Here is a 25,355-nt window from a genome sequence, read left to right on the forward strand (position 1 = left end):
GAGTAAATCTGGACAAAAATGTAGTCAGTCTGGAGAGGTTTTGGGTCATTTTGGACGAAGTTTTAGTCTTTTTATACAGTGCATTCTGGGTAAACTTTAAGGCTCTTATTAGCATGTGTGATAGGTGGTTGGTCAGAACAAGTTCTAGACAATGAAAGGACCATTTTTACACACAGAAGATACCAGGATCATCTGATAGACAAAATATCTTTCAAATATAGAGGTATTTTAAAACTCTCAGGCTCAACAGTGTCTGAAAAAGTAAAGCAAGGTGGTCAGGAGGGAACTTTTTTCAGATTTTTTTGATTTTAAATCCAAGAACAGTATGACAATTAGCTGTAAATCGCCCTGAGTTTCTTGCCACAGAGCAAAAGGAAAACATCTTTTTGCCTTTCTACTGTTACGACCCACCCAACGGAGCCACAATGCCCGTTTCAGGACCCCGAACCCGAGCTTGAGCAGCGCTGCCATCAGCTGAAGCCCCAGAGGACGGAGCTGGAGTCAGTTAGCGAGCTGACCTGGGTTCTGCTTTGACGCTGACCTCTGAACGGGCCGGGTCACGGCAGAGCGAGAGGGAGCCGACCCCAGAACTGTAAATGGGCTGTTTGAGTGAAGAGAATATACATCAGCCTGAAGCCTGCTCACCGCGTTACACACACACAGCGTACAGCGCACAACACAGCATTCACATGGCAGCATTCACACATACAGTAAAAACACACATACTCCAGATTCATAAAATTCACTCCAAAAAAAGAAAACGTGCAAAGCAAACAAACACGCAGAGGCCCAACTGCAAATTGCCGTGACAACACTAACTGGTTTGACCCCAGTTTACTCGAGGGGAAAGAGATATGCACAACCGTGAGCCACACACACACACACACACACACTGAGGGTAATATATGTAAACACACACTACGAGCTGCCGTACGAAGCTTCAGCTCCACGTTGTTCTTTCGTTCCTGCCTCAGAGTTTTTTTAGTGTTTTCTGCGTCAGAACGTCTTTGTGTGTCGTGTGTGCGTTCGGTCATGTGTCGCGTGTTTTTGTGCGAGTTTTAGTTTGTGTCTTCAGCTCTGGATGCTTTCTGCTTTTGTGTTTGAAGACAGTTTCAAATCTCATGCGGGGATTCAGGTTTGATTCGTGGCTCAGAGTCCAGTCAGTGATGAACTGAACTCTTTAATGTGCAACATGGGTCAAAAGTGACCCATATTCAATGGGATATAGCTCACTTTGACCCATGTTGTGCATTAAAGGGTTAATAAAGGGTCGCTACAGATAAAATCAACTAAATATGAACCTAGCTGGTGATTACAGAAACACAACGACTGATTTTGAGTCAAAGTGATCATGAAGCCTCATGAAGCCATGAAAAAGGAGCTTTCTTCAGGCTGCTGTTTAGTAAAATAGTTTTTATGCTCCATCCTTTGTGTTTTATATTCATGTTTAACAATATTGCCGTCACATTTGAAAGAAGCAGATTTTCTGCCTGAACCCTCTTGTTGTCTTCATTTACAGGCACCAAAAAATATTGTTTTCTCATCTAAAAAAATCCAAAAATTCATGTTTTTTTGGCACATATTCAAACTTTAAAACAGGTCAATTTGACCCGCAGGACGACACGAGGGTCAGGGCTAAACATACATGTCCACTAGATCTTTCAATTTCCCACATCCCATTCATTGTTTATGCAAAACACACGGCATTGAACAACCCTTTTATGATCGAGCTGAACAAAGATTAGAAAAGGCTTTTATAATATATCAGAAATCTCATGAGACATTGTGGGAATGTACCATTTCAGATTTCAGATTCACAACCAGGGATCCCCGTAATAAACCCATGAGAGTCACAAAGATTATCAATAATTACTCTTGTTTTTCACATCAGAATGAAACATGAGCAAAATAAGGTAAAGTGATCAGCAGATCACCACCAGGAAACTATCACCCGATCGTCATCCGGTACCAACAAGTCTAAAAATATAAAACACACGGACACACACATACAACATGTATACATGTTCTACACAACAGTGTGGTGCGTCTCCCCGCAGCTCATGTGCATGAAGTAGACTCAACTACGTTATGCAAATTCGATGCAGCGTGCAGAGATCCAACACATCGCGAAACTTTGGTCAAACATCTAAACTAGCCATCTGTGAACTAAAACCAGGACAGATTCAGCAGATTAAGGCTTTCAGAAATACTTTTCACTGAATTGTTTTCGTAATAAAAAGAAAGTTTGGGCCACCATGTTGGTCCGACTTGAAATCCAGCAGCAGACAGCTCTCGAGTCGTTTGTCCAATCAGGAGCAGGAAAGCTGGAGAAGAAGGTCGGCAGGAGTTGAACATCAGCTACCAAACCAGACCACAACCTTTACTCATCACCTCACATACGTCTGATTCCAGCATCTTCTTCTAGTCCTGATTCCTTCTGCAGCAAAACCGTCTTTTAAGATAGCTTCAGGTTTACTTTCAACTCGACTGAACTTCTGTGTAACAAAACCTGAAGACTACACGCCAAACACCTGTTGAGCCGACGTCCAACACCAAGTCCTAGAACTCAAATCTTTCTACGTGTTTCTCGGCTCTTTCTGCCTTTCTTTTCCTCACATCTTGACGTTTCTCTGTGTGAACTCGGCCTAAATTGAGCACAGATGCCTCGGCCTCTCCGCGGCTCTGCTAGCTGTTTCATGTTGCTTTGAAAACTCTGATTGCCAGACTGCTTTTATAGATGAAAAATGCTGCTAATTAGCATTCGGCCCCGCCTCTGTCGCTGCATTTGTAATTGCACTTAAGCTCCTTCAGATGTGAAGACCTGGAGGTGTTATTTTATTTACACCCAGCAGTGTCCTGCTCTGTGTAGTCGTAGAGAGCAGCGTTCCTGATGTCTAATTTCACTTCATGTTTTTAGGGTCCGAGCACAGAAGGGTGAAACCTGACTGTGAATTATTTTCCCGTCTTTTAAACTCAAATTTGGCACTTTAAAAATACATGAAAACACATGAAACTCTGCACACACATTAGGACACACCATTCTTGGATTCACTGACCAGCGGTGATGGAGGACTCGTTCAACGCTGCTTGCAGCTTTAATTAGGGTCCGACCACTGAATGTTATTAAGACTATTGAAACCTGTGTTTTTTTCATAAAACAATCTCACCTTTGAAGGCCTAAAAATACTGGAGAATGTGTGAAACTCTGCGCACACGTCAGGACACACCATGCTTGGATTCGCTGACCAGCAGGGATGGAGGACTCGTTCAACGGTGCAGCTTTAATTAGTTTTATTTCATTTTATTTAAATGGGACAGTTCACATTAATGTATATTTCCATGTAAATATGAGAAATCGTAGCTGCACGGCTGATTTCCATCTCTAATTCAAAAGTCCCTCAGCTATAGATTGACCCAGACAATTTTCGAGTCAATTTGGACAATTTTCGAGTAACTTCGGACAAGTTTCGAGTAATTTTGGACAAGTTTTGGATCATTGTCAACAGGTTTATGTCAGTTTGGATTGTTTCTCGTAATTTTGGATCATTTTTGTGTCTTTGGGATAGTTTTAGAGTCATTTAGGACAAATTTCATGTCATTCTGGACTAATTCTCTGCAATAATGCATCATTTTCAAGTCAATTTGGACAAATTTCGGGTCATCTTGGACAATTTGAGTAATTTTGGACAATTTTATTAATATTTTCAACAAATTTAATGTCAGTTTGGAACGGTTCTCGTCATTTTGGACCATTCTCAAGTCATTTTGGACAAGTTTTGATTCATTTTGGACAATTTTTAAGTCATTTTAAGCAAGTTTTGAGTCATTTTTACTTTCAGAGTGTATTTTTAGAGCTGTTTTACTTTTTTCCTCCCGTCTCCATGCGCCTCCTCTACACATTTCGGCCTCCGTTGATCAGTCCGGGTACAAACTGTTGACCCGGAGTGTTTTCACAGCTCCTGTACACTTCCGCTTTCTGCTGCGGCACGCACACACACATTAACACACACACACCAGGTCGCCGGCTGGCCTCTGCAGCCCTCAGGGTGTGTGTGAGTGTGTGTGTTAATGTGTGAGTGTGTGTGTTAATGTGTGTGTGTGTGTGTGTGTGTGTGTGTTAGACTGAGGTTGTTTTCCAGCTACATTTTGCTGCCACATGGATGTAGAGTGGTTTAGTATGTCTGCCTGGCAGGCCTGTCGACACACACACACACACACACACACACACACACACACACACACACACACACACACACACACACACACACACACACACACACACACACACACAGGCTGATTCAAAGGGAGTTCCTCAGGCGGCCAGACAAGGCCTCCTTTCACACTCTGAGATACAGCATCAGATTGGCTCGATTGTGTGTGCGTCTCTGTTCATACAGTTTCTTTCTGCACGCACAAAAAAACCCTCAAAAACGAGGCGTAAAGTAGAGCTAGGATAATGTGGGTGCCAGGGGTGTGGTCTGGGTGACATTTAGCTGAAAAGGTGAGAAGTGTCCTCCCCCCCTCCCCTCCAAACACACGGCGAGAATGGAAAGTCGTGATGTAATGACCAACATACAGACCTCTTTCCCTCCAAACTCCAGCAGCTCCTTCACTGTAAACACTCAAAAAAAAAAGAAAACCCAAAACCAAAATTGCTCCCACAACATTACGGCGGATTCTACCACCGAGGTCACAGGCAACAGACTGTGAGCTGAAAACCAGAGCGAGGTTTCTCTTAATGACGGCCGCATAAACTTTTAAGGCTTTCTTTCTTCTTGCGGACGTGTCGCTAAGCAACTCGGAGGCGTACGAGTCGACTGAAAACATGATGTGTGCACGGACAGCAGCAGAGTTTGGTTTAGGAGCTCAGAGTGGAGCTGTTTGAGCTGTTTTCTGGTTGGATCGCAGCCTTTAACTCACATACGTGTCTGTGTTCAGCTAATGTGGCTGAAAGCTGAAGCGTCCCACTTTGACTTTGTTCTAGATACATTTAAAGTACAAATAACACCATATTTTCAGTGTTTTAAATCATCCCAGTTTACTAAACGGCGTTCTTAGTGAACATTCGATGCATGACGGCAAATAAACACGATTGTTCAGTAAATGATTTGGGAAAGTGTCTCTGTAGGTTTATATCCTCCAACGTAAATGTGAAAAACTTGGATTCTCCTTTAGATGCTTTTAGTTTTTTGTCTTCCACATTTGGTTTTGTTGAAACGTTTTGTTGAGAAAAAGAACACCGAGGCGAAATTCAGTCTGTAATTCCATGGGATATATCTGCATACATTTTTATTAAAATAATGTTTTATGTTGATTATGATCATGTCTTTATATATATATATATATATATATATATATATATGTAATAAAAAATAATACTTTATATATAAGTATTATTTTTTCTCTTCTTTCTCGTTTGGGTCTTACAGGGTTAAGTATAAATAATGACATATTTTATGCTGATAAATGTGACTATAAATGACAAAAATGCTGAGAAATGAACATTTTTCTCTGATTGCCACATTAATATTTGTCTAATTTCTCAAACTGCACATCGGCATTTTCACTTTTACGTTTCCTCCTTTAGTGTTCTGCTTTGTAGGAATGTTCCACAAAATGAACAGGAAGTAGAGCTTTACAGACTTTAAACACTTCTCTCTCAGTTTAACTTCAGAATAAAAGTGAAATCCTCAACCTGAACCCTGACGCTCAGATGACAGAAAGCTTACGATCAGCGTTTCATAAAGAAGTTTTGTTTCTGCTGGAATCTCTTTAGCTCACATTTCTCAGATATTTTACTAGGATCTCAGTGAAGGAGAGAAACCCACAGCAAACGTCATGAAGCCTTGTCGTGACTCTTGTTCCGTCCGTCCATAAGCCCCCTCTCAGAGCTAAAAATACCCGTGTGTTCTGTTGGGGTTGGCCTGAGGGCCAGCGGGGCCCGGCCTTATAAAGGTCCTCTTTGTAGCGCAGTGGAAATGTCCAACAAATGACTCTTTTATTGGGCCAAGACAAAAAACACAGCTAATTATGTTTACTCAGATCAGCCGGCTAGCGGGGGAAGTTATGAAATAGAAAAGTAGAAATGTTCAGGTGATCCTCAGACGGAGCAGAGAGGGAAAACAGAAGAGAAAGAGTAAAAAGAGACGCTTTCACTTTGGTTTAGTTGTTTCTGAATGTCTGTCAGATGGATGTAATGTGATCTAAAGAGGATTTATTCATTATTTCATGCTCATAAACTCACTGATTTAACCCTAAAGCTGCAGTTTGAGTGTTTTTTTCTGCTCCGTCCTGCAGTTTTACAGAAACACTGCCTGCAGTTCACCTGAAAACTCAGATTTTTCCTCAGCTGACCGTTGTTCACAGCTGAGTCAGTCATAGCTTCTCTGTTGCATCGAGGAACGCTAAATTTTTAGTTTTTCACACAATCTGGTTCCAGCAAACAGGGGGGTTTTGGTTAATTTTTAAATGAGATATACTGAATAAAAAAAAGCATGATTTGAAGCTCAGATGTGGAGAATTTTATCCATTAAAACACAGAAACTGATTGTTTCTGTTTTTACAGTTTGTGTCGCTCATAAATGGTGCAATTATTGTGATTTTAAAAAATGTATATCTGTATATTTACATGTATGTGTGATAGAAAATAAAACGTAAATAAACTGACGGAACAGTGTAAAACTCAGTGTCAGGTTTTGGTGCTCAGTGGGTGGATATTTTTTTATGAATGAGATTTGCAGCATAAAACATAATTAATGGTTTAAATGTTTATTTTAATTCTTGCATGGAGTTAATTTACAGTGATCTGAATATGTTGAATCTTCAGGTAAATCCAGTTTTCCTGCCAAACCCGTGGTTTTATCAGCATTAATGCAGTCAGGACAGAACATTAGCTTCACTATCTGCTCTCTGCCACGATAGAAACCATCTTTACTTCATCTGAGCTCAAACACCAGCAGATGTTTGGTTGTCTCTGATGAATTAAACTGAACTGTTGGAGGACAGACTCAGACCAGTTATTTCCTCTCATTACAGACATGAAGATGTGAATCCGTGGAGATCAGCTGGAGGGAGATGGAGGTCAGTCAGATGGTAAAAACTGACACCAGATCAGTTTTACATCCACTCCAGGTGTCACAATCTAAACACTAAATCTGTTTTTCTCTACAACAATCGTTGGGTTTGACGTTGTTTATTATAGAAAGTCCCAGAAACAGTCATTGGTTCCCTGGATGTGTTTCTGTTTTCTGATAATTCACCATAGAAAACTTTACAAAGTGCATTCTGGGTAAACTTTAAGGCTCATGTCAGCATGTGTGATTGGTCGTTGGTCAGAACAAGTTCTAGACAATGAAAGGAGCATTTTTACACACAGAAGATACCAGGATCATCTGATAGACACGATTCATTTTCTCTTTTTTTTGAGTCATTCTGGACTCATTTTTGAGTCTTTAGAGAAGTTTTAGTCTTTTTAGATAATAATTGGTCATTTTGGACAAATTTGATTGAAAGAAAAACTTCAAACGTCCATTTCCTTGAAGACTCCTCTTCATTTGAGTCGTTTTAGAGACTTTTTTTGTCATTTTGGACAAGAACTGAATGATTTTGGACAAATTTTTCATCGTTTTTTGAGATGTTAGATGAATCATTCTGGACAAATTTGAACTAAAGTTTAGTCAGCTTGGACAGGTTTTGAGTCATTTTGGACAAATCTTGAGTCACTTTGGAGAAGTTTTTGTCTTTTTAGACAAGAATCGGGTCATTTTTACACAAATTTGACACCAGAATCATCTTCTAGATGTTAATTTTCTAATATCTCCTGAACGTATGAAGTTATGAGGCCTCAAAACTGAAGAAAAAAGTCATTTGAAGGGACAGAATTGTACTTCAGAGGCCTGTAACTCTGATAGATCCACAGTATGAAGGTAGAACTGCATGGTTTCATTAAATCCACTGAAGTTACTGTAGATTAACAATCAGCTGATTCTGAGCAGGTCGGAGTCTCGTTTTTATGTTTGACTGACGGATCTGATCCGGAAACACAAAGAAGAAAAAACGTCTGGGATGAAGGTTAAAAACGAAAAGCGAGAGAAGGAGGAGAGGGAGGAAACGAGGTCAAAGGCTGTGAGGGAATTCCTGCTTTCCTTTCAAGCGTCAATCATTCAGCCGCTGCCAGAGATACCAAGGAACCAGCGCTGGAGCTTTAGGACCGGTCCCGGGGCCCACAATGGACCCCGTCCCTTTACGGTCACGCCACCACATCACAGGGACACCGAGAGGGGAGGACGGGAGGACGGGGAGGAGGAGGACGAGCGTGGCATAGGAGGAGGAGGCGGGGAGCTGGACGGATTAGAGGACGAGGACGAGGGACGGTTCAGCCAAAGAACCGGAGAATGGAGCCGAGAGGGCCTGGCCCCTGACCCGGGGACAGCAGAGAAAGGGAGATTATGGTTGTTGAAAACTCTCTAAGCACTAACCCCGGGACCCCAGCTAATACCCCGACACACACACACACACACACACACATTTATATATGTACTACTGCTGCTGTTCATCTTCTGGTTTAAAAGAGTCTAAAAACTAATTAAACCACCGGTTCACAGCATTTAATGTCATGCACGATTGCAAAAACCTACTGCTCTAACGAGAAAACATCATTTCTTTGGGGTGTCTTTCCATAATAATGTTGCATTAACTTCTTATTGACATTTAAATTCTGAAATTTCAAACTAAATTCAAGTTGCATATAGCTTTGTAGCTTTTTAAGACTCGTCCAAAAAGACAAAATATCTCCAGACATTTGAAAAAAATGTTCAAAATGGTTGAGGTGAACAGAATATTGTTTTAAAATGCCCAAAATGACTTCAAAATGGTCTAGAATGACAAAAAAAGCCCACAACAATCCAAAAATTGGTCAAATTGATTCAAAAGTAGTCTAGAATCACAAAACATGCCGACAACAAGCTAAAAATTCACCAAAATTGTATTAAAAAATTACCAGAATGATTCAAAACTGGTATGAAATGGAAAAAAAAATGCATTAGTAGACTTTAGGAACTAAATCCAAGTTGTAGGAACTAAATGACTTCATAACTTTCTGAGATCGTCCAAAAAGTTTTTAAAAAAGTTCAAAATGATTTAAAAAATCAACAAACTATTGTTTTAAACTGTCCAAACTGACTCCCAAGTTGTCTAGAATGACAAAAAATATGCCCACAACAATTCAGAAATTGTCCAAAATGATCAGAAATGGTATAAAGCTCGAACTAATCATGTTCTACTGGTACAACTGACCCAATCTGAGCTTCTTTTTTTCCCATCAATATCGGTGAATTCGATATGTCTCATTAAAATATTCACCAAAATAGTCTTTGCTCAAACCACTTTCTGGACTGTTCTCAAGAAGGTTTAGACAAGTTTTGGGTCATTTTGGACAGTTTAAGTCATGTTTGGAGCATTACACTGAGAGTAAAAAGCAGCGTGGCTCAGAAACGGTGAACAGAGGAGGAAGTAGCTGAAATAGTTGAATATCTGTCGTATGTGGAGACAACATTTATTCCATTTTTGTGACAGAAATAATCACAGAAGTTCAACTTTTGCTTCTATAGAGGTGCAGGACTACACTGCAATGAAAAAAAATACTTCCAGAAACTGGTTCTTAAAACCCGTTTCTTAAGACTTTTGTGTGACGTGAACGAGTTTGGGACCGAACAGAGTCGATAAAGTAAAAAAAAACGTACGGAATTGTTGTTTTTTTGCGGGTTAATCTGCCAACAATGAGGAAACTAAAGACCTCGAGGCTTTTCCTCACATATACGGAGTTTATAAGCAGTATAAAAAGGAAAAGGCGACCTCTCTTTCACACACTCGGTCATTGAGAGGATGGATTAACATTGGGCTCGATGCTCGCTGGGAGCAGTGTGTTCTCGGGGTGAAAGAAGGGGCAAACAGGGCTGTGCCAGAAGAAGGGGCAAACAGGGCTCTGCCAAACCTCCCGCTAATCTGGACAAGAGGAGGACGGGAGGTCGAGGACAGACCAGGAGGGAAGCTTTCCATCAGAAACCCAGATCTGAGCGCACACAGGTCGGGCTAGAGGAGGTGGTCAGATACACTCTAGAACATGAACATTTTCAGCGTTTTTTTGTCTGGAATTCCGCAGCTTTTCCGAGTAAGTTGAGATGATAAATAGTAAAAATCACAGGAAAATACACAATATAGTGTTGAATTATGTGTTTACAGTTAAAAAAACAGGCCAAAACTGTGAATGAATACAGTAATTATTTCACTAATTCGATCAGAAAACGATACTATTTTGCCGTATTTAAGTTTAAAAATGTAATTATTTTACAGATACACACAGTAAATAAGTTTTAAAAATGATATTTTACAGATTTTTCTTTTTCTATGTCTGACAGTAAAATGAACCTTGTGAAACCCATTATATGGGTTTATAGTTTTTTGTTTAATTAAAATTTATTTTTGCAGTTTTTTTCTATATTTTGATCTTACAGGGTTAAACTTTTTAACTGCATTTAAATCAGCAAAAATATATATTTTAATAGATATTTGAACACTTTTTTTCTGACTTTAAAAAACCTTTTTTTAACTTATTTTTGTACAGTGTACTAAAAAAGAGACGCAAGTTTAGGTTTTACTCCAAAAAAGTTAAAAAAAAAATCCAGAAAGTTGTGAAACATTTCTGAAATAAAGTGAAAACCGAGCAGATAAAAAGACGGATTTAAGAAACAGCAAAATGCAAAGTTCAACACTTTTGTGTTTTCATGAGTCAATGATTTAGTGAGAGGTGAAGAAACAAGTCTAGAGAATCTGTACGGGAGTCTGAATAAAGGTCAGAGAAGAAGAGTCCTCCCTGCCTTGAATGTTAACACTTTTACACCAAACACACTCCACTGCCCGCTAAATGCACTATGTATCTGAAACAAACTGATCCCAACACTCTGTTAGTGAGGAACGACGAAGAAGAAATGTTATGATCTGCTCACTCCTGTGCAGGATTAATTGTGCGTCTAGTTGCTGCATCACTACACTCTATATGCACCGCTGCTGTTATATGACTTTACTGGTGCAGAAGTCTTTCCATACGCCGAGGTGTGTGTGTGTGTGTGTGTGTGTGTGTGTGTGTGTGTGTGTGTGTGTGTGTGTGTGTGTGTGTGTGTGTGTGTGTGTGTGTGTGTGTGTGTGTGTGTGTGTGTGTGTGTGTGTGTGTGTGTGTGTGTGTGTGTGTGTGTGTGTACGCTCTTCAGGACTGTTTAACCACAGCTATGCAGCACACAGCGGGCCACACCGCAGTAATGGAACCTACTATAGATGAAGCCACCAGACGCACAATCCCTCCTCTGTCTGCAGCTAAAGGCACAATTTAGCTGCTAAAGGAACAATCCACCTAAAAACAAAGATCCTACAAATGCTGCAGCTCCAAGGTGGAAACTACATTTACCCTCTAAAGCTACATTTACCCTCTAACGCTACATTTACCCTCTAACGCTACATTTACGCTCCAACACTACATTTACCCTCTAACGCTACATTTACGCTCCAACACTACATTTACCCTCTAATGCTACATTTACGCTCAACACTACATTTACCCTCTAATGCTACATTTACGCTCCAACACTACATTTACCCTCTAATGCTACATTTACCCTCTAACGCTACATTTATGCTCAACACTACATTTACCCTCTAATGCTACATTTACGCTCTAACGCTACATTTACGCTCCAACACTACATTTACCCTCTAATGCTATATTTACGCTCCAACACTACATTTACCCTCTAACGCTACATTTACCCTCTAACGCTACATTTACGCTCCAACACTACATTTACCCTCTAACGCTACATTTACGCTCCAACACTACATTTACCCTCTAATGCTACATTTACGCTCAACACTACATTTACCCTCTAATACTACATTTACCCTCTAATGCTACATTTACCCTCTAATGCTACATTTACGCTCCAACACTACATTTACCCTCTAATGCTACATTTATCCTCTAACGCTACATTTACCCTCTCATGCTACATTTACCCTCTAATACTACATTTACCCTCTAGTACTACATTTACCCTCTAACGCTACATTTACCCTTTAACGCTACATTTACCCTCTAACGCTACATTTACCCTCTAACACTACATTTACCCTTTAACGCTACATTTACCCTCTAGTACTACATTTACCCTCTAGTGCTACATTTACCCTCTAGTGCTACATTTACCCTCTAACGCTACATTTACCCTCTAACGCTACATTTACCCTCTAACGCTACATTTACCCTCTAATGCTACATTTACCTTCTAACGCTACATTTACCCTTTAACGCTACATGTACCCTCTAGTACTACATTTACCCTCTAACGCTACATTTACCCTCTAACGCTACATTTACCCTCTAATGCTACATTTACCTTCTAACGCTACATTTACCCTTTAACGCTACATTTACCCTCTAGTGCTACATTTACCCTCTAACGCTACATTTACCCTCTAACGCTACATTTACCCTCTAACGCTACATTTACCCTCTAATGCTACATTTACCTTCTAACGCTACATTTACCCTTTAACGCTACATTTACCCTCTAGTACTACATTTACCCTCTAGTGCTACATTTACCCTCTAACGCTACATTTACCCTCTAACGCTACATTTGCCCTCTAATACTACATTTACCCTCTAATGCTACATTTACCCTCTAATGCTACATTTACCCTCTAACGCTACATTTACCCTCTAACGCTACATTTACCCTCTAACGCTACATTTACCCTTTAACACTACATTTACCCTCTAACGCTGAGGACTTATCTGTCAGAAATGATACAACTGAGCAGCCTTGGAGGAGTGCTGCTCTCTGAGTGCTTTTCTTGTTTACCAAATACATAAAGTACATCAGCTATGATGCTATTTGTGGCAAACACTCAGAACTTTTAAGAAATACTTTAATAAGTTAGCAGGAATCAAAGTTCAAATGCAGCTTGGAATAGGCATATTTTAGAGGTCAAACAGCACAGAAATAAAAGCCCTAAAATAGAAATCTTTACCTGAAGTTGTTCCTGCACTGCATTCTGTAAATATGCTGAAGAAGAGAGCTGTCATCACTGTGTTTGGCGGAGAGAGTTTGGTCGGCAGGATTGTTGTTACTCTGCCCTCCGTCATTTACACTTCATCACTGCAGGACGGACACAGAATGGAGGCTGGCACACTGACCCAGGGTGTATTTCTGACAGCGTGTTTGTGGAATCATTTTGACTTCCAGGCCTCCAGGACCTTGGGAAAGGCATGTGCTCATTTTTTGCTTTTTCATCACAAGTCCTGATAAGTCCTGAAAACACGAGTGTGTGTATGTGTGTGTGTGTGTGTGTGTGTGTGTGTGTGTGTGTGTGTACTTGTTTCTGCTATACAGGTGGGGACTTTGACCTGACTATTTGCTATAAAGGTGGGGACTTGTCTTACGGTGGGGACCTAAAATGAGGTCCCCACGGGTGGCAACACCGTTTTCTTGGCCATATTGTTGTGAATAAAAAATGTAAAAGTGCAAAAACGTTTGTTTAGGGTTAGGCATTGATTTGGTGATGGTTAAGGTTAGGGTTAGGGTTAGGGTTAGGAGTTAGATATGAATGGGAGTCAATGGTAAGTCCCCACCGGTATAGAAAAACAAACGTGTGTGTGTGTGTGTGTGTGTGTGTGTGTGTGTGTGTGTGTGTGTGTGTGTGTGTGTGTGTAGCATATGTCATGCTTATATGAGTTGATACAGCGTTTGACCAATTAGAGGAGCCAGAAACAATCGGTGATAACATTTGCAAAAATCTACTCTCTTTTGTGTGTGTGTGTGTGTGTGTGTGTGTTCTGTCTGACTCATTCACAAACTGAAGTCGCACAAACGCACTTTACAGTCTGTGCCCCGTGTTCATTTCCTCTGATCTGACCCAGATTCAGTCTGTCTGCACGTTTGTAGCAGAGTTGTGCATTTGTAGTGTGTGTGTGTGTGTGTGTGTCTGTGTGTCTGTGTGTGTGTGCATCATCGAACATCTCAAACATCAAACATTACGATTTGTCAGGCTCGAAGGTAGTTTTTCAAAAGCTTAACGGACTTCATTACCCAGAATTCCCTGAACGAACACGATACTAACAGCGCGCACTAACGTTCTTAAATTTTCAAAAGTACATCTTTACGTTAAAATTGATTTCTGGGCTCACTGGCGACCCCCGATGGCAGCGGCAGGCAACAGCTGCAGTTTTCCAAAGTTTGCAGAATCACCCAGAAAGTCAGCCGTGCTAAAAATTAAAGAATTCATCAAATCTGATGAATCCTCTGTGATATTTTAACCCTTATGTTTCTTATAAATGTGTTTCTAAATGAAATGCAAACAAAAAATGGAAAAAATAGCAAAAATGGTGTGTTTTTAGGCATCTTAATGTGAATATTTTGAGTTTCTTTTTTTCAAAAACAGTTTTTTCGAACATTTATATACAAATCTGACTCTTACATGCTTCTGGGTCTCCATCTGTATATATGAAGCGTGCACGTGTACGTCGGTATACACAAAACTGTGCGGTGTGGGTGCTCATTCTGTGCACGTGTGAGCGCGCTCAGTAGCACTCCAGCTTGGCACCATCCCTCCACAGAGCCGGAGCTCCTAATGAGAGCAGACAGCTCTCTGGCAGCGCCGCCGTAAAACTGTTTCTAACTGCAGATCGCTTTAAAATGGATCCGTCACACAAATGTGCGTCTGCTGCGTGTGTCGAGGTAAAAATATACCGTATGAACACATACATATAGACACTGTTTATGTGGGAGACGTTCAGGGGAAAAAGAAAAAGCGACCCGTCTGGAAGCCGTTGGTTTGAAGCCAGAGAAATCTGATGCTCCTACTGTTACCTCAGGACATATTCCTACAAAACTGCCTCTTGTTCGCGAATACAAACACTCTGCTGTACAATAATCCTTTATAGTGAGCTTCAGCTCATTGTTTAGCTGATCAGACCACAACTTCAGCCTCTCAAAATGTCATTTTCTGTAAAAAAACAAAACAAAACAAAGCCTAAAAATAACATACGAGGTCGCCTTTTGCAGCTCTGTGCGACTACAAGCAGCATGATAATATTTAAAAAGTGGACAGAATAAGCACAAGAGGCATTAACCATGTATGAAACGGAAAATTCTTCTCAAAAAAATCTTAATCGACTTAAATGGAACTGGTGGAGATCAAAAATGGAGCCAAAAATGAGTGAAATTCAATTTGGTAGCCAAAAATGCAACAGCGAATGAAAATGTCGCTCAAGCCCTAAAAAGAAATGGAACATTTCCAAAACAACCAATCTGATGATTCTACTGTGGACATTTAAAACCCTGTTTGGACAGAAAAAGTTTGTATTTGTTGTTAAAGAAGAGCAACTGGACGGATTAGCGTTCATGCACTGGTCTGGATCTGAACAATTTTTGACAATTCTTTGATATTTTCTGATTTATTTGACATCAGAGTTCTTATTCTACTCCAAATTTAGACCATTTTGGTGTAAAATACCAAAAGATCTACTGTAGAGCTGAAACAATTAATCGATTTAATCGATTAAAATTGATTATTAAAATAGTTGTCAACTATTTTGGTCATCGATTAGTTGGTTAATAAGTCTATTTTTACCGTAAGCGGCATGTTTCACGCATATTTTAAGCCAGCCTGTAATCGCGGTGACCAGGTGGGGCAGTAATGAGCCAGTGTAGGTTTTACACAACCAGAACTGCAGGAGAAGAAGCAAACAACCAATGGGTTGCCTTGCTTTAGGTCACGTGATGTTGACTCAGCGTCATAGACTCACACTCAGCGGCTGTGTACTCACTGGGAAAGTCTGACAGGAGGTCCTCACATACTTCGGTGAGAAGCCACTTTTCAAGGCAGAAAATCCGTTACGGTGGTGGAAGTCAAATGAGGTGAAGTACCCCTTTTTGTCAAGGTGAGCAAAGTCCTACCTCTGTATACCAAGCACTACTACACCAGCAGAGTGGCTGTTTTCTGCAGCAGGGAATATAGCCTCTAAAAAGAGAGCTAGCCTTAGCCCAGAGCATGTGGACATGCTAACATTTTTGCACTGCAATGCAAAGTTCATGATTCAGTCATTAGACTAATATCCAAAGTTGTTTAAATCAATCCAATGACATGAAAGAAGCCATCCATGTCAAAGTAGAGAATCCATCTCTGAAAGGGGGGGTGGTCTGCGACATCATCTTTCGCCAATTTACAATCAGGTCCTGTCAAAACTCCCCAAAAGAACGACTCAGCAGACTCATGCTAATGACCACCATTAGCACACGAGGGCTCAGTGACATCTGTGCATTTCAACGACCCCCACCGATACTCACAACAACCATCATTGAGTAGTCAGATGAGTTTTGGTATCGGTCGTTGGAATAATAGCCACTACTTTTGGAGCCCTTACTTGTGATATTATTGTAGTATAGCTTAAAATACATGGGTGCCCAGAAAATGCTTTCTGCTACTAAAGATGTTTTTAAAGTAGAAATGTTGCCTTGGTGAAACTTCATGTCAGATCTTGTGACGTTGGATGGTTGTATGAGTATGTGTGTGTTGATGAGTCAGTGTTTGATTGCTGCTAATTGAGACATACTAAAATCCAAGTCTGGATAGGTTTTTGAAGAATTTAGGACATTGTAACATGGTTAAAAGCTCTTAAAATGTACGTTGAATGATATAGGCCCTTTATTAATATTTTACATTGGAAAATAAAGCAAAACGAAAATGTAAGTGAATAAACCGTTTAATCGATTAATCTGAAAAAAATAATCAACCAATTAATTGATTATCAAAATAATCGTTAGTTGCAGCCCTTTTGCAGCACACAATTATCGTAAAAAAAGTGCACAACTGGGCACAGAATAAGCCTAATGGCATAAAACCATGTATGAAACTGTTACTGTCAACAACATTTGGAAAATTCTTTCCAAAGAAAGTCTTAATTGACCCCAATCTTGATCTGTGAGATGCTTCCATTAAAGTCTTAGTTCTAAACGTGCCTGCAGAGGCTCAGAGCTTCCAGCTGGACACTTATTAGCAAGTTTCAGCCCAATCTTTAACTTGTTCCTGCAAAAAAAATCTGTAAAAATCCATCATCCGACCCAGTTAACGACTAAGTGGAGAACAAATGGAGCTGGTGGTGACCAAAACTGGAGCTAAAAACGAGTGAAAATTGAACTCGGTGGCCAAAAACGCAACTTCAAATGAATGAAAATATTGTTGCATGTGTTCAAACTGATCAATATTAATTAGCGTCAATGCTGTTCTTGGCTTGTTTCTGCTGCCCCCATGTGGCCCAAACCCCCTGCGGACATTTAAAACTCTCCTTGGAGAGAAAAAGCTTGTATTTGTTGTTAGAGGAGAAACCAGACCGATTAGTGTTCATGTGCTGCTGCAGTTCTGACAGTTCTTTGGTGTTTTCTCATTTATTTGACATCAAAGTTCTTATTTTTCTTTAAAATGAGACCGTTTTGGTGTAAAAATCCAACACTTGTTGCTTCATTTCTGGCTTTCTTTCATCTTTTCTCAGACTTTCTTAGTACCTCTGAAGTGTAGCTGAGACATAAAACAGCATTTTAACTCTAAGGTCCATCACATACTCAAATCTACTCAAAATTTACTCAAAGATGCCTCATAATTTCAGTCCATTTTAAGTATGCCTGCTCCGTATCGATAGAAAACTGTTCTATTACCAAATGCTATCTATAGCCAAAGACAAATTCAGATAGAGGTTACTCAGTAAGTTTCAAAAATAACAAATGAAATAATGATAGAAATAATGTCTAATAAAAAATGTTTGTTAGTTTTAGTTCATTGAAATCCAGGACTTTTTCATCACTTCATAGAAACAACAGGACATAAATGAGGACGTTTGGTGACCCTCCTCTGCAGAAGCAGCTCTGGTCCTCATAAGTACAGACTCCCTCATCCTGACTGACGTTCCTCTTCCCCCTCCTCACCATAAACTTGGCCGGCGTCCTCGGTTGCATTCCGGGAACGCGTCTCGCTCGGTGTCAGATGTAACCGAGAGGAGCACCGCGAGTTCAAGCCCCGCACGCGGCCAACGTGCCTCCGCTCGCTGAGCCTCACCCGATTCTCCCCCTGATCTCCCCCTCTGCCGCCTCTTTATGCCTCCTGCAGCCTCCGACTCGCTCTGCTGCTGATTCATTAATCATATTTTGATCCAATGCAGCCAAAAGTCACAGAACAATCTCAGTATTCGAGGCAAAGAATTTCTCCAATAAATAATCAATAAGAGCTGCAGGATGTTACTCATCGACGTCATGAAGAAGTCATGTTTGAAACAAGATGTTTTTAGAGTGTGGTTAGGGTCGTGTTCAGTCATTCTGGATGAACTTTAACTCAGTTGGTTGAATATAATTCATTAGAAGTTTAATAAGATCAATGCAAACTTTAAATTCTTGATGTCATTTTTAGTGTGTGCTTTGGGTTAAGGTTAGGATTAGCCGGGAGAAAGGAGGTTTCTGAGTGAGTCCTGAGCAGTGGAACCAACAGAAGGACCAGATTACAGAAACTGACGATGCCATTAAGAGTAGAATCATTTATTCATTGAACATGTTGGATAATTAGTTTTATCAGGATTTGGGTTGAGCCAACTGGGAACCCTGAAGGCAGCAAATGCAGAAATGTGAGTTTAAATTACACATTCATATGTAGTTTTGGACCAGTTTCAAGTCATTTTGGGCAAAAAATTCAAGAATGTTTGGCTTATCTACCAAAAAAACTCCAGTTTGCATCAGTCTGTTTGAGCTGAGACGACATCTAATGAAATTATGTTCAGCCCACAAACATTTCCAGTACGATCACATGTATTTTAATTAGCAGGCATGTTCAGTTAAAGAGTTGGCTGTTAATTCCATGAAGTTACCTAAACTTGAATTTGGCTTTACGTTGGAGAATTTGAATTTATTGGTAATTTTTAAACTTTAAAAGTTGATCTAAATCGGTGGATTTGAGATTTTCTGGACCCTTTGAGTGATTTTTTTTTTCAGTCCTGTCAGTCAACCTGCTGGAAGAGGAATTTCTCTTATTGAATGATTTCTTAAACATGCAGCACGCTGGGAAGTTTTGTGGATGCAGCCAAGAGGAGGGAGCAGCAGCAGCAGAGAGTCCGTGGAGAGGAGCACCGTGGCCCCGCTGTAACCCCGTTAAACTGCCCCGTCTGATCCAGAACCTCCCCATCGTCACCAAACACATTCCTGCCACTGGCGCGCAGTCAGAAGCTGCTGCTGCTGCACTTGGGCACCAACTGATCGATCCACTGATCAGCTCGAGATACGGAGACACAAAAAAGCTGATCTGGAGCCGCAGTGGAGACAGATAGAGGGGCTGTAAACTAATAAAAAAAACGAGAGAAAGTGTTTGATGCGCTCTCGGAGGCGCGCAGGAGAACAGAGTGACTCAAAAAACAAAATAGAGAGAGATGTCTGAGATAAGACTTCAGGAGGAGATTCAACTCTGCGCATCAGAATATTGATTAAAGATGTAACTGAAGCCAGAAAATCAGTGAGAGTAGTCTCAACCGGAGCGTGTTTTAGCCTCTGGACAAAAAGTGCATCACTGACGGTTAAAATATTCATGGTGAAGTCAATGCCTCATAAAGTCTGTCAGGTCAACAAGATTCGAAGTGATTTGAATGCACATGGATGCAGAGAGTTTCGACTCACCCGCACTCCGTCCCCTCCCCGCCCCCGAGTTTTACGCGCTTACCTGCAGGAGCCAGTGGCAGGTCTCACCGATGAACGGGAAGCCCATGGATCCTTTGGGCATCGGCAGCTTGCAGTTTTTGTCCCTGGTGGCCGTCCACCGGAGCTGCCACAGCTGCTGGGAGACGGCGAGCAGCAGCGCCATGGACACCAGGCAGGCGGCCAGAGTGGCCAGAGCCGAGACCAGGTCGAAGCTGTCGAACAGCATAGTGATGGAGAGCGGCCCCTCTGGAGCTCCAAAAATCTGCTCAAAGTCGAGTTTAAGCTGCAGATTTGTGACAAAAAGTTGCAGATGTGGATCCCCGGGGAGGTGTATTTAATAGCTGGATGTAAAGTTTATTTGTTTGTTGTTGGGTTTTTTGCGTAAAAGTGCAGCGCTCCTTTACGCACCCAAAGTGACAAGAGGCGGTTGTGTTCACGGAATGAATGAACTGTGCGGAGTTTTCCCTCTCAGATAGTTTGCATCTCTGTCTCAGAATCACAGCGGCGCCTCGGACAGAAGGATGAGGAGGAGATGCTACAGGTGAGCTGCACTTCCAGACTCTGTCAGCTTCACAGTGAAACCATGAAAGAGTCGCTCAGCTTTAATTATTTAAACACTCAGGACGAGAATCACGCGTGGCTGGGGACTGTCCTGATGTTTGAAATCTCATCTTTAGTCTCAGTTTTTGGCTCACTGACTTGAAGTTGAACGCGAGCAAAAATTTCAGTGTTTTTCTGTCAAACACGTGGAAAAAGTGAAGCGGAGCTCTGGAGCTTCACTTTTTAAAAACTTCTCGATGGATGGAAAGACTTTAGGGGGAAAGTGAAGGAAAACTCTTCCAGGAATCACGTCTGTGTGTCAACTCCAACCAGAAAAAAAAACAGAAAAGTGAGAGAAAACTGAAAAGTTTTAATTCTCTGGAGCCAGCAGCAGGGATGTGAAGTGTTTAAGATCCGTGAGGAGTGAAGCTGGAGATGCTCTGGAGCCACCGTCCTCTTTCTGCTTCTCTTACTTTCTGTCGTCCACTCTTCTCTTCTGTGTACCTTTCTGTTTCTGGGCTTCTCTCTCTCTCTCTCTCTCTCTCTCCCTCTCTCTCTCTCTCTCTCTCTCTCTGGCTGCCGAAACTCCCTCACCCTGTGTGTGTGTGTGTGTGTGTGTGTGTGTGTGTGTGTGTGTGTGTGTGTGTGTGTGTGTGTGTGTGTGTGTGTGTGTGTGTGTGCGCGCGCGCGCGCTCGCACACGTGTGCGTGCATAAAGAGTGTGTGTGCGTCCAGCCAGAGGCACCAATGAGTGTTTATATAGTGCGGAGGCAACTGGAAGGCGAATAGGCGGCCAAGGGCTCCCGTCGCCCCCCTCCTACACCACCCCACCACTCCTCGCCGGCTACAGCGGCTCGGAGACTCCCCTCCCCTCTTCCCTCCCCTCTGCTCCACCTTCTCTCCTCCTCCTCCCTCTCTGGAGGAGGGGGGTGGTGTAAAGTGAGCGGCAAGCGGCGCAAGAGGAGAGGAGGCTCGGAGCGTGCTGGAGCTGGCAGGGCGCCAGTGAGGGAGAGGGAGGAACGGAGGCGCAGCTACTTTTCTGTCTCCGTGCAGGACGTGCGCACTCCCGGTCCAGTCACCTGCAGGCTGAATTGATGTCGCGTCATTTATGCCGACTGGTACGAGCAGCAGACTCGAAATTAATCGTAGAAAAATAGTAAAAGTCACCCTGGTTCACTTGGAGGTGCGCTCTAAGTCCGTGCGTAAAAGTGGAAGTGAAGCGCTTTTACGCACGGTCTTTGGTGCGTATTTTCTGGTTGTTACTATCTGTTCTGCACTCAAATGTTCATTGTATGCATCAACAAATAGTCTAAAGGTGTGAACATGCTGGCTTATGGTTTATTTTAGCCATTTATCCCTCCTTTATTCACATACACTCCTGGAGACTCCAGCAGAGTCTGGATCATTCAGATGCATGTTTTTTCTCCCTCATTCATTTTCTTTTGCTCTTTTTACCAATCAGTTTTTTTTCCAGCTCCTCTGTTCATTCTTTAGAGAAATGAGAGGGGAGACTTTCCTTCTTTCTTTCTTTCTTTCTTTCTTTCTTTCTTTCTTTCTTTCCTTCTTTCTTTCTTTCTTTCTTTCACAGTTTATCAGGTCTTCTCATCATCACCCACACAGTTTTCCCCGTTGCTCTCCTCTAATTTCTTCTGAATAAAAGTGATTCAAACTTAATTGTCCTTCAGGTCACAGAGTCAGCTCCTCCCCTCAGCCTCTCATGTCTTTGGAAAAGCGTCGGATCAATGAGGTGCAGGAGGCTCCAAAGAAAATAAGTGGCTTCAATTAGGTCCTCTGTGATCGGGGATGTTTCTGGCCTTTACGTAACAGAGTGGAGACCCTGACCAGAGCTGCAGCTTCTTCCCATTTGTGGAGCAAGTGCTCTTCAGTCCTCTTTCACAGATTCATCTTTAGCTATTTCTTATCCTCTTTGTCATTGTTTAGTTTTCTTTTCTTCAGCCTCTTTTTCATGGATACTGAAGCTTTTCTTTCTCATCTTCTCAAATCTTCATCCCCCTCCTCTCCATATTTACATCCCATCGTAGAGCTCAGTCTCACGAGGAGTTTTAAGTCTCTCCTCACACTCAGACAGCGGCTCAATGCTGCCGCCTAGCGGAGGAGAATCACACGGCAGCTGCTCAGAAAGAGGATGAGGATGAATGACAGGAAAGAAAGAAGGTGTGTCGGAGTTATGGAGGATATCTGTTCTCTTTGACATGTGAACAGATTGAAGGTAGTTTTGTGCCTCCCTGAGTTCAAACACTCATATCTTGGAACACATGAAATTTCACTGACATGAAATTATGTTCAACCAACAAACTACAGCGAGTTACAGGAATGTTGATCGACAATCAAACATAGTTTTCATTAGATTTTTAAATAATCACAAGTTGTTGCAACATTATTCTGTCAAACATCAAAATAATGTTGGCATTTAAACAGGTTTTTATCTACATTAGTGAATTGTGTGGAACCTTGTCTGGTCAAACTTTAACCATCAGATTCTACTGATGTTAGAGCCAGTTGGAGAAATGTGGACCAAAGACTGGATTTTAGTAGAAACATGGATCCATCCATTTATAGACACTTACAGGAGCTTTATGGGGACACAATACTAACCTTGATTAAAAATTGTGCACTTGTTTACCATTTTCAGTCATTCTAGGACAGATTTTGGATATTTTAAAATCATTTTACGACATTTTTTGGTTTAATTTTAATCATTTTCACAGAATGTTAAGGCATTTTAAATATTTAACTATTTTAAAATAATTAAATATTTGTAACATTTAACTATTTTAAAGTTTACAGTCAAGTTTCTAAGAGTGTAGTTGTGCCCATATCATGATCCAATCCAATACAAATAGCATTTTTCAGGGACTGTTGATCCATAGGAGATGCATGTTTAAATGTTTATCCCGGCTAACATGCCAGTGACGGATGGATTACTGTATGTAACGTGATCTGTGTAAATATGTAAATCCTCCAGAAAAACAACCTGAAGCTGTAATCCACCACATTTACAGTCTTACATAACAACAGCCACACATTATGCAAAAACCGTGACCTTGAAACCAACCCATTAAACAACCTCAGAAACTATCAGGTCAGGTGTAGGGGAATTTTTGTATTTGAACATTTTCAAAAACATCACACCTGTAAAGCCATTTTCAGGGTTTAATATCCATCCATCCATTCTCTATCCACCGCTTTATCCTCACTAGGGTCATGGGGGGTGCTGGAGTCTATCCCAGCTGACTCAGGTGAAGGCAGGGGACACCCTGGACAGGTCACCAGTCTGTCACAGGGCTACATATACAGACACACAATCACACTCACATTCACACCTACGGACAATTTAGAGTAACCAATTAACCTCAGCATGTTTTTGGACTGTGGGAGGAAGCCGGAGTACCCGGAGAAAACCCACGCATGCACAGGGAGAACCCCAGGCCCACCCCATTTGAACTGGGGATCTTCTTGCTGCAAGACGAAAGTGCTAACCCTTACTCCACTGTGCAGCCCGGGTTTAATATCTCCAGAAATAAAACTTTCACAGTGATGAAATGTGTTGAAGACACAGAATGATTTGCAGTAGATCATGATGATGGAATGGATCCACAAGAGGACTAATCTTTTTTTATTGGAACTTGAAAATAGAAAAAAGTGCAAAATGTGTAAACCTAAGCTGGTATTGTGTCCACATAAAGTTCCTGTAAGTGTATATAAATGGATGGATCCATATTTCCACTAAAATACAGTCTTTGGTCCACATTTCACCAACTTTTGAGGCTCTAACATCAGTAGAACCTGATGGGTAAAGTTGGACCGGACAAGGTTCCAGTTTTTAGATGTTTAGACTAAATGTTGATGTGGACTCACTGGTAGGAATCAGAACCTGGAGTTCGTAGAGGTCTAGATGTTCATAGAGGTCTAGATGTTCGTAGAGGTCTAGATGTTCGTAGAGGTCTAGGTGTTCGTAGAGGTCTAGGTGTTCGTAGAGGTCTAGATGTTCGTAGAGGTCTAGGTGTTCATAGAGGTCTAGATGTTCGTAGAGGTCTAGATGTTCGTAGAGGTCTAGGTGTTCGTAGAGGTCTAGGTGTTCGTAGAGGTCTAGGTGTTCGTAGAGGTCTAGGTGTTCGTAGAGGTCTAGGTGTTCGTAGAGGTCTAGGTGTTCGTAGAGGTCTAGATGTTCGTAGAGGTCTAGGTGTTCGTAGAGGTCTAGGTGTTCGTAGAGGTCTAGGTGTTCGTAGAGGTCTAGGTGTTCGTAGAGGTCTAGGTGTTCGTAGAGGTCTAGATGTTCGTAGAGGTCTAGGTGTTCATAGAGGTCTAGGTGTTCATAGAGGTCTAGGTGTTCATAGAGGTCGAGGTGTTCGTAGAGGTCGAGATGTTGGTGTTATATGTTCAAAGTTACAGACTGCTTCATGTTGTTGAAATGTTGATCAAAGGCTGTATTTTTACAGGAAATAAAAATACATCCATATATACATATACTTAGAGGAACTTTCTGGGGTCAAGACACCACTCTTAGTTGATGACTTTTGCACTTCTTTCCATTTTGAAGGTCCAATTATTGAATAAGTGTCCCCTGTTGGATCCATTAAGTCCTTCTGATCTGCTGGTCTGTGTCTTCACCATGTTTCAAGCATGTAGAAGTTTTGTTTCTGGCGGTTTGAACCCTGATAATGACTAAGATGTTGTTCTAAAGATGAAAATCTACAAATTCCGCCAAAATATTTGACAAAACTTCCTTTTAGCTCCCAAATAACAAACTGTGAGATGCTGCTAACTGAACTGACCCTTTAACTTTGGGCTTTGCATTGGAATATTGTGTCATCATAAAAGAGCTTGAGTTTCTGATTACGCTGCTCTCCTGACTGTAGACACTAATTGACTCAATAAAAGCCTGAAACTTGACCTCACGGTAAACTTTTGACCAGCTCAGCCCACACAGGATTGGAAAGCATTGAATCAGCTCCTTGAGAGCTAACTTTAGGTGTGGGGAGTGTTAGCGGCATGGATAGCATCATCGCTGTGTGTT

At 41.3% G+C, this 25,355-nt stretch overlaps 1 protein-coding gene and 1 long non-coding RNA gene across 3 annotated transcripts in view; both read right to left on the reverse strand.

The window, feature by feature from the left end:
* LOC110967698 (cytochrome P450 26B1) overlaps window positions 1-21,042 on the reverse strand; it is a 44,530-nt gene extending 23,488 nt beyond the window's left edge. The window contains exon 1 of the mRNA XM_022217383.2: window positions 19,801-21,042. Coding sequence (XP_022073075.1) covers window positions 19,801-20,004 — 204 coding nt within the window. The 5' untranslated portion in view covers window positions 20,005-21,042. The remainder of the gene's footprint in view (window positions 1-19,800) is intronic.
* On the reverse strand, window positions 11,242-12,825 carry LOC127532425 (uncharacterized). Of its 2 annotated transcripts, none has more exons than XR_007939867.1 (3): window positions 12,710-12,825; window positions 12,501-12,576; window positions 11,242-12,329 (listed from the first exon to the last, which is right to left on the reverse strand). It is a non-coding gene; the product is annotated as an uncharacterized LOC127532425 (long non-coding RNA). The 2 variants fall into 2 exon arrangements; XR_007939866.1 differs by having other exon boundaries at window positions 12,495-12,576.
* Window positions 21,043-25,355: the final 4,313 nt, after the last annotated feature.

This window comes from Acanthochromis polyacanthus, chromosome 23, assembly GCF_021347895.1.
Source record: "Acanthochromis polyacanthus isolate Apoly-LR-REF ecotype Palm Island chromosome 23, KAUST_Apoly_ChrSc, whole genome shotgun sequence".
Classification (NCBI taxonomy): domain Eukaryota; kingdom Metazoa; phylum Chordata; class Actinopteri; family Pomacentridae; genus Acanthochromis; species Acanthochromis polyacanthus.